The sequence below is a fragment of the Eptesicus fuscus genome, chromosome 1 (assembly GCF_027574615.1).
Source record: "Eptesicus fuscus isolate TK198812 chromosome 1, DD_ASM_mEF_20220401, whole genome shotgun sequence".
In the NCBI taxonomy this organism is placed as follows: Eukaryota; Metazoa; Chordata; class Mammalia; order Chiroptera; family Vespertilionidae; genus Eptesicus; species Eptesicus fuscus.
The window spans coordinates 113,118,860-113,128,803 of NC_072473.1; the positions used below are offsets into that span (position 1 = coordinate 113,118,860).

Below are 9,944 nucleotides of genomic sequence, written 5' to 3' on the forward strand. Positions count from 1 at the left end.
TTTAGGAAGAGAAAATCTGGAAGATAAAAAAACAAAATCTAAAATATATTTCAAAATTAAGATCAAATAAAGAAGAATCTGCCCTAGCTAGTTTTGCTCAGTGGACTGAGGGCCACAGGTTTGATTCCAGTCAAGGGCATGTACCTCAGTTACAGGCTCAATCCCGTTGGAGTGTGTGCAAGAGACAACCAATTGATGTGTCTCTCTCACATCGATGTTTCTCTCTCTCTCTCTCTCTCTCCCTTCCTCCCTCCTTCCTTCCTCCCCCTCTTCCACTCTCTAAAAAAAAAATCAATGGAAAAAGTATCCTCCAATGAGTATTAACAAAACAAACAGAGAAGAATCTGATCTTGTTAGTCAATTTCCATCTAAAATGGGACAGAGGTGCCCTGGCTGGTTTGGCTCAGTGGATAGAGCGTCAGCCTGCGGACTCAAGGGTCCCAGGTTCAATTCCGGTCAAGGGCATGTACCTTGGTTGCAGACACATCCCAGATGTTTCTAACTCTCTATCCCTCTCCTTTCCTCTCTGTAAAAAATTAATAAAATATATTTTAAAAAAAGAATCTGTTTGATCTTGTTAGTCAATTTCCTTCTAAAATGGGACAGAGGTGCCCTGGCTGGTTTGGCTCAGTGGATAGAGCATTGGACTGCAGACTGAAGGGTCCCAGGTTTGATTCAGGTCAGGGGCACATGCCCAGGTTTCGGGCTCAATCCCCAGTTGGGGGCCTGCAGGAGGCAGCCAATCAGTGGCTCTCTCTCATCATTGATGTTTCTGTCTCTCCCTCTCCCTTCCTCTCTGAAATCAATAAAAACATTTTTAAAAATAAATAAATAAAATGGGACAGAGGTTTGAAAAGAAGTTTGGATACTTATACTAAGAAAGTTATAAATAACATCATAAAAGACCATTCTTACAGGAATATAGCAGAAACCCCTATCTTATCTAACTCCCTTTGTATTTTCATGTATATTACTTAAGCCTAGCAAATTAACAAATCATTAAACTATCCAAAAAGCTTTCTAGGTGCAGAGCTGAGGTCTTAATGAGCAGTGTCCTGTGTGCGCAGGCGGCTGGGGCTGTCCAGGCGCTGAGGCTTGCACGCTGGGCTTCCCGAAGCCTGCTTACGCAGCCCGGATCAGGCCCAGTCCGCAGCCAAGGGCAAGGAAGAGGAAGATCCTAACTGCCCCATTCAGTTTTCCACCAGCAAAGGCAACCTGTCCAGTCCCGTTGGACGGTGGGGCGTTCCTTGGGAAAGGAACAGCAACGACCCTAGTGGAGGGTGTTGCCCTTAAGCCTGTCCCTCATGATTCTGCTCATTTGGTGCTTCGTTAGGGAGGAGACCAGCACAGACCACTGGTTCAAACAGGTACTGGAAGAAGAGGTGCCGGAGCCCAGCGATGCTTTGGAGGAGCCTGGAACTCCAGCTGCCTATGGAGCGAGAACTTAAAGGGGCGCCTGCGGGGACAGACAGCGAGGGACCAGGCAGTGGCCCTTAGGTTTGACATCGCGTTTGATAGTTTCTGTCATGGTTATGTGCGTCCCCAGACTGAAGGATTTGGATGGAGGAGGACCTGGCCACACTGACCCTCGGGGAAGGAGAGAGCAGAATGTCAGCAGACGGGACCCAGTTCTTTGCCTGACACTTTGATGCCCAACAAATATGCACAAAAGACTTTTTTTAGATTCATATAAAAGATTTTGGATTTGTGATTTTGTTCAACATTATGGTTCCAAAGCAATTCTGGTGACACTTGTAATCCAGTGTAATCTAGTTTGCGGGTCTTTTGCTTTCTGAGACAGAATAACTCAGAATAGTTAAGTTTTTTTATTTTATAATGTACTGTGGTATGTATAAATTGATGCTAGTTTTACAAACTAACAAATTTATAATACATTCTAATTAGCTAACATGGAAAAAAAGCTTTCTAAGTTTGACTTTTATTAACTTCACTTTCCATACCATTAGTAGTACTTTCCCAGAAAATGTTAATTGATGGCTTTGAGACAATAGTTTTTAAAACAAATAGGGCCTTTCTTTTTTCTCTTTCTCTACCATTCACCAAAAGCTGACATTTATACCATAAGAAGCAGATTTGTCAGTTTTCACATTCTTACCAAATTCCGCAACAATAGAGGCAAGGCCGCCATATACAAAGGGTTTCCAATTCAGACCAGACATCTCATGGCTTCCAGTGTCACTTTTCTGATACTAAAAATAAACATAAATCAGAACAAGGCACAAGAGTAAGGAGCATCTATCAGTGTCTGATCACATAACACACATCAACAAATTTGACAAATAAAACAGACATAGAGGAAAAACCCTACCAAATGGAATGACCAAAAAAATGGGGGATCCCGTTTTATGTGGTAGATGATCATGAATGTGTTTACTGCCAAATAGGGGCAGGGGTGAGAATCACTCAAAGATCAACCTGTGCCTTTCATTCTCTAATTTCTTTAATTTTATTCCCGTCCCCACCCCAAAAAAGAGGTTCCAGGCCATCCAGCACACCCAACTTAGCCATTCAACTAGACAATTACTAGTGAAGGAACCTGAAGAACAAATTATATAGGCTGAGGCATCTCATAAAAGCAGTTCATGGTATTCAGTCACATTTATTCATGTGCAAAGCACAGCTGACACCACTACCCTCGCATACTAGTATACTTAGCCCACACATCTCACCACTAAACTTTAGGGTTTTAGTTCATTAGCTCGTTCTAGCTCTCCACAACTCTTCCCCCCGGCACACACACACACTAGGCCCAGGCTGAGTTAAACACCTTTTCACCTTTCTTCTGGTTCCCAAATGAATGACAGCAATATCGTATCTCTCTTCTCTGTGACATTTAACATCCAGTGAATCTTCTTTTCCCTGGCCTTTTAAAGCACATGCATTCAAATGTTGTTTTTCTTTGAGTTCAGGTTCTTTAACAAGGTATTCTACTCTTCATCTCCTTTTCTTCCTTTCTCATCCCACCCCCAGTAGACTTGTCATCTTCAATCATTTCAAGTTTTTTTTTCCCTGCCACTCTCAGCTATCTCTCTTGAATCTTTTCTTTATAGTTCTGCCCTCTAGATCAGTGATTTTCAAATTTTAATGTGCACCAAAAGCATCTAGAAGGTGGATTAAAAAATAGATTGTTGGGTCTCACCCTCAGGGTTTCTGATTGATGGTCTGGGTCTGGACTATTGGCAAGCTTCCAAATACTGCTGATAATGCTGATCCTTCCACACGTTAAGAACTACTGCTCTTGGCATCACCTACTAAATCCTAGACCAGCTGAAAATAATCTCTTTTCTTAAGTTGGACTCTCAGGTTTCTTTAAATAATACTTTTTCAGAACTTCACAGATGTATATTATTGAATTTCAAAAGCAACTTCAAGTAGTTTATGGTCAGGAATGAAGACTCTGAAATCAGACTGCCTAGTTTCAAATCCTGACAACACCACGTACTAGTTCTATGATCTTGGGCAAGTTATTTAACCACTCTATGCTTGCGTTTTCTGAACTATAAAATGGGGCTAATAATAAATACTATATTATACGGTTTTGTGAAACTTAAATAATATAACGTAAAACACCTAGAAAAGCACTTGGTACCTAGTTCAACAACTATTAGCTTTTATCATTATTACATTTTGAAAAGTTAAGTACTCCAATATACATTTTCACAGATATTACTTGCTGTCTGCTTCCCCCATTTTCCAATCTGGGGTTAGCACCATTGATTTGCAGTCTCTTTTTAAGTGGAGGCAAGGTTTTGCTTTGTTTCCACATAAGGAATTCTCTGTAACTAAGCACAGAACAATTTTCCAGAGAGGATAGTAAACTGCAGACAAATGTTTTAGTTAGAGGTCACAAAAGTAATTATGGAAATTTTCTTTCAAGCATAGTGTGATCAGCCAGTTCATCTGACATAGAGTCTCAAATAGATAGCTCTTTTGGAGGAAAGTTGTTGGAAAGAATTCTAAAACACAAAGAAGGAATAAGTACTTCACAAAGCTGCAGCGTAAAATTAGAGTCTTGAGTACTAAATGCTATCTCATCAATATTTTCAGCTTTGCCTACATTTTAATATTACAATTGATAGCAAAGCATGACACATACAGTGAGAGGGTAGGCACGGAAAAGCAAGAACCATGGTATATCCCCTCTCTGAGTCTGTGTGTGTGTGTGTGGGGGGGGGGGGAATGCCCTCTCCATTGACCAATTTATAGATCCCTAATACAGCCAAACATTTCAAATGGCTGCTATGCTTCTCTCCAAAGCTTTATCTTTACAGATTCTTTGAATCTTCTCATTATAAGATAAAGCCTCTATCAGAATTTTGTTACCTGCTATCTAGCCTTTTAATAAGGAAGATATGTTTAGGGTTCAGGGTTCAATAATAATTCAGTTAAAGGCAGGGGGCAGAACCAAAGCAGAGCAAAAAGACCAGTCACTGAATCTTAGGTCAGTTGCTCAGTAGTTCCTTAATGAAGTTTTCACAATTCTGAGGTGAAATGAACAAAACAAGGGTAACTAGTGCTTTCTGTCAGTCCAATATATTTAATGTAAAGGATTATTAGGAAATCATGTTCTTCCAGTACCTGGAACATTTTTTAACATCACTTCTCTTGTATGAGATAATAACAGTAGTTGGTAGTTAATTTTGCTTAATATCGTAACAAAATAAGCCTGGCAACCCTAATTTGTGCCTCCTCCTCACACTTTCACTTAAATTTTATTGGTCTATGAAATCCAAAAGTCTGGGAACCACTGGCCAAATTAACAATGCTACCACTCCTACCTCCCCACTCCCATCTGATAGTAAAATCCCTTTCCTTCTAATGTTAGAAAAGAATCTTGCTATGAAGAAGTCCTGTATTATGTTTAATTAGGTCTTATTTTAGATATTCCTTCCTCCTACTGAGCCAAAAGTCTGTCTTCCTGTAGTTTTTACCATTTTGGGAGGTAATATTGGACAAATTTAGTCTTTTTCCCTAGGGAAGTCCTTCCAATATTTAAAGACAGATGTCATGTTCTCTCTCCTACATCTTATCTCTTTCAGGCTACATAACCACAACTATTTTCATTATTATACTTTAATTATTATAGCTGAAAATTGCAGTTGCTTTTGTGGGGGCCACATCACACTAATGAACCATTAAAATGTCAGCTCAAGCTTCCGATTCTTTTAAGGCTATTAACAAGCATGCATGCTATGTCATACCTATTCTACAGTTGTGCAATCTTTTCTGAATCTTCATTTTTCCCTTCTATATCTTAATCTCAAGTATACAAATAATGGCTAGGATGAGGCTTTTCTTCTAGTTGCCCATGTTATTTTTCTCTCTTAACTAGGTAAGATTCCTGAAGGCAGAAATCATGTCTCACAGCACTTTATATAACCCCTACAATAGCTTGCACAGAATTGGGTACACATCCATTAAATACATGGCTGGCTCCAGTGTGATGTGCTTTATCTATATATACAGCCTATATATAAAAGATTACAGGAAAAATCATGAAAATTAAGTTGCTGGGCCTGACCAATACTACCTACTGGGTACACGACACTTTGCTGATCCTCAGAGATTCTCTGCCTATTAATTCTCTTCCCTTGCTTTTGTTGCAGAGAATTACTTGTGTAAAATACCCCCAGCATCTAACAATGCCTTTGGCTTGTGGGGGCTATCCCCAGATATGGGTAAAAGGAGAAAAGTCATATCTGAGTTAAAATAAAAATAGAGTACCTTATATATTTTTATTGTATAAAGAAGCCAATGAAAAATGTCTTCAAAATGCACACATGAAAAAAAATGCACACACGTATTCTGAAGTTTGACTAAGGAAAATCTGATATACTAAAGAGTGAAAAGAATGTCCTAAAATACAAGTTACATAGCCCTGCACTACTCCAAAGATCTGATGAGAAAAATCTGGGTGCCTTTCTTGCTTTCTCTTTTAAGAAAGAGTAGGCATCAGATTCTTAGCTTCAAGAGGTAATAATGGAGAGTCAAGCAAATATTTATTGAAGGGACATTAAATGCCAAACCTGCAATGTGCTCTGGTCTAAATTTGGTGTTTAAAAAAAAAACACAGAACAAATGTTTTAACACCATGACAATATTTATCATTTAGCCTATATTTCCTGGATAATCAAGGAGAATAAGGTGGTGATAAAAGTTCTATAAAATACAGTGCTTGCCTTTCAATAATTTATAATCTGGTAGAAGAAATCATAGTAGTTCATTAAAGAAAAGTTAAGTGCTAAACTATATAATGCAAACTATAAGAGCAAGAAAAGCATGGAAAAGAAGACAATCAGCATGGGCCTACATAATTTGAAAAGGCTGGTGGAAGTGAGAGAATTTAAAATGGGCCTTGACACAAAGCAGGATAGGTATCGGTAAGGAAGAAGGCGGGGGAGGAGAGCAGGATGAACAGAGACACAAATGTGGGGAAAAGCACAGCACGTGGAGGCAGGCATCAGCATGGTTTGCTCCGAGAAGAGTGCAACCTAAATGGAACAGAAAAGTCCCTTAGGTCATTGAAATAATATTAATCAAGAATTACAAGGAACAGGTCATGTTGAAAGACTTGAAATCAAAGTATGTGGTAGGGTATGAGGGACACTGTAACATTTTAAACAGGGAAGTAATTTGAGGAAATCCACATTTTAGTTAGCATACAAGGGCTGCAGCAAAGTGATTACAAATGGGAGAGCCAGGGAAACTAGCTTAAGGTGGTATGAAGTAAAGGAGACAAGGTATTTGTTGGCAGTGAGGTTAGAGATAAATTCCTAAAATGGAGACACAAAGGGACTTGATGATATAGGGAATGAAGATGAGAGAGGAGTACATGGTAACTCTAAGCATTCCTAGCCTGGAAAAACCAAGAAAATACTAATAGAAAATTACAAATGTCCCTGCTATTACCTTGTCTGAGAAATTAATTCGTGTTGATAAAGGCTGTCATCACAATTAGTTATCTGAACTGCATTTTAATAGATGCCTTCAATGCCTTGACCTCAAGGAGTGGAAGGGGTATAAACTGAAGGGGAGCAACTTTCAACAGCACCCCTCACACTAATACAATGGAGGTGTTTGCTTACTCCGCTTACAATCACGGCCGCCGTTGCAAACTTCACCCTTAGAAAAATTAGGATTATTCCAGGAAAGATACCCATTCACCCTCTGGGTAGCAGGATCTTGCCAGTTCCTCAGCTGTCAGAGCGAGTTCGTGAAGAGAAGGGAGGCGCCTGAAGGAGGCGGCCTCCCAGGGGGGTCGAGGAAGCAGGGTTCAATCGAAGAAGTAAAACCAACGATGCCAGAAGAGTGAAAGACAGGGAAGGGACTCAGCTGAGGGGAGAGAGAGACCAAAGGACCGTTAAGCCCCTCCCAGGCCGGGAACCAGGCCAGCCCGGCCCCGCGCGGTCTGGCGCGGCCCAGCCCCGCTCCCCAGCCTGGAAACCCAGGAGCTCCCCCTCACCTGCTCGGGTTCATCTGACGACTGGGAAGCCGAGGCTCCCACAGTCGGAAACGCCACTGCAGCGCCAACCCGGAAGCATTGAAACCAACGGAAGTAACCAAGTTGTTGCCCTGGTAACGGTGGCGCTGGCATCCCAACTCCGCCTCCTTCAATCCTTAAAAAGAAGGTGCAAAATAAGAGGCGAAAACAACAGGGGTCTTAATGGGGGAGGCGAGTCGGCAGGCTACTAGTGTAAAGGCCCAAAAGGGCAACCTGACTTTCGGGAGGGGTCGGGAAAGGGTAGTAAGGCCTGAGAAATCAGCAGCTTCTGCAGTCAGCACGCTTTTCCATGACAGCAGGAGGTATTTCCTCTTCATCACGTTACTACCCACTTCCAGCAAACTAGGCCCAGGGAAGGAGGGGGTTGGAAAAAAAACCCCAGCCCTAGAAGGGCAGGGCAAACGGGAAGGCGGGGCAAGCGGAGTGAAAGGGCGGGGCGCCTGCGCAAAGATCACAAAAAAGGAGGGAAAGTGAGGGAGCGGGACAAAGGGCTTAAAACCAGTGGGAAAATGAGGCAAAGGGGATTAGTGGTATTTCGCAAAATGCCTAAACTCGGAAAAAAAGATCAAGTAAATAAACCTCAACACCCACTAGGGCCCAGGCATTCAGGACTGAAGAATTAGACTCAGGCCCTGTACTTAAACGATACGGTTGAGAAAGAGCAAGTTGGAAACAGAAGAGAATTATCAGAAAAAGTTAAAGAATCTGAAAAGTAGAAATACAAACAGGGGAGTACAAATTCATCTGCAACTCACAATCAGCTAGAAAACTAAGTGAGGGCCTGCTGACTGCCTCTAGCACCTCCAAGATGGAAGGAATATGTGCAAAGCATTCTGGGTTATTCCGTTACCCAATAGGCTTCGTCTGACTTCTAAGCCTCTCGCGTGAAGACTCCCCCTACCCGCCCCCGTAATCTCTCGAGATTACACAATAATAGGGTTTCTCCATATAACAGTTTAGTTGGTGCAAGGCACACGACCCTAAAGTGATTGTTTGTTGAATGAATACATGTTCAGAATACCTTTGTTCTCCCCATTTAAAAATGTCTTAAGGCAGCATACATGTTAGCTGACATTAGGGAATGCTATACTGAAGATGACGCCAAGAGCTTCATGTGCACACAACTAACCTATGAGATAGGTACTATTACATTCCCGTTTTGGCAGATGATAAAACTGATGTAGTAAGAAGTTAAGAAAGTAACTTAGTAAGTGGCAGAGCTGAGGATTCAAATTCTGGTCTGAATTCAGAGACCAAGATCATAACCACTATACTATACACTTCTCAATTTTAATACCCTTGTTACTTTCAGAAATTTATTAAAAATAGAGATAATATAAGAAACATGTGCATGCATTCCAAAATGTGAATTCCCTTCAATTTACATCTCAGTAAAGCACTACATTTCAGTGAGCCAAAGGAGATTGCAGCTTCGAATCCTTACTTGGAGGGACTATACTCTCACCAGTGACATGAATTGTATGTCCACCTCTGGCCTGGGCTATCTCTCATATCCAGGTCTCTGAACCTTTTAGAATTATAGTGCTCTCTGAGCAAAACACTACCAGCTTTTCTACAAAATTGTACTTTTGCTTCTTCAGCCCCTGCCACCACAAGTTGATCCAACTGACCACAGAAATAAACTTTGTTTAAGGGAGATTTGTTTCAATTACTTATTTTAAAAGCACAAGAATAGATAAAATTTTAAGTAACATTTGTAGAAACAACATAATAAACACATATATTGAAAACATTTACAGTTTGATTGCTTAGTTTGTTCTAAACATTTTTCTAAAACTACAACATTAAAAAATCTAGTCTTCATTATCAATGTTGGCCATTTTCCTTTTTAATCACCTCTATTTGTAGTCTTTACCACATAGGCCAGTATTTGATTATACTGTTATGCTTGAATTCTGATCTCTATAGAATCCTGGAATCTTCAAATGGGAAAGATATTTAGAGGTCCCTTCTATAATATTTATTATAGACAGTTGTCCAGTCTCTGCTAGAATACTTCCAGTGTAAGTATGTATCACAAGTCAGCGCATTTCACTATTGGATAACTCTGTTAAAAAGCCAAAATGTGCCTTCCTCTTCTACTCTTCCAAAAGAAACACCTGGTCTTAAAATATGAAAAGAGCATTATATTTGGAGCCAGAAAACCTTTTGCGTTCAGAGATCATAATAATCTGGCCACTCAGTGTATATCAATAAAACTGGGAGGGAACAACAAACAAAAATAATATAAAATTTAGAACATTTTTATTTTTACTGAAAGACAGTATTGCCGGCTGGCATGGCTCAGTGGTTGAGCATTGACCTACGAACCAGGAGGTCACAGTTCATTTCCCAGTCAGGGCACATGTTCAGGTTACAGACTTGATCCCCAGTGTGGGGTGTGCAGGAGGCAGTTGACTAA

The 9,944-nt window shown here is 40.6% G+C and overlaps 1 protein-coding gene and 1 pseudogene across 3 annotated transcripts in view; one reads left to right on the plus strand and one right to left on the minus strand.

Moving 5' to 3' along the window:
• SLC25A14 (solute carrier family 25 member 14) overlaps positions 1-7,573 on the minus strand; it is a 30,315-nt gene extending 22,742 nt beyond the window's left edge. Inside the window, exons 1-2 of one of the 3 annotated variants that reach the window (XM_008153892.3) lie at positions 7,484-7,573; positions 2,117-2,210 (exon numbers count right to left, since the gene is read on the minus strand). In XM_008153892.3, the coding sequence (XP_008152114.3) occupies positions 2,117-2,180 (64 nt within the window). In that variant the 5' untranslated portion in view covers positions 2,181-2,210; positions 7,484-7,573. Of the gene's footprint in view, positions 1-2,116; positions 2,211-6,930; positions 7,081-7,106; positions 7,128-7,483 lie in introns of those variants that run through there. The other 2 variants (XM_028128854.2, XM_054708304.1) reach the window with 2 other exon arrangements.
• Positions 1,044-1,448, plus strand: LOC114227182 (ubiquinol-cytochrome-c reductase complex assembly factor 4-like; annotated as a pseudogene).
• Positions 7,574-9,944: the final 2,371 nt, after the last annotated feature.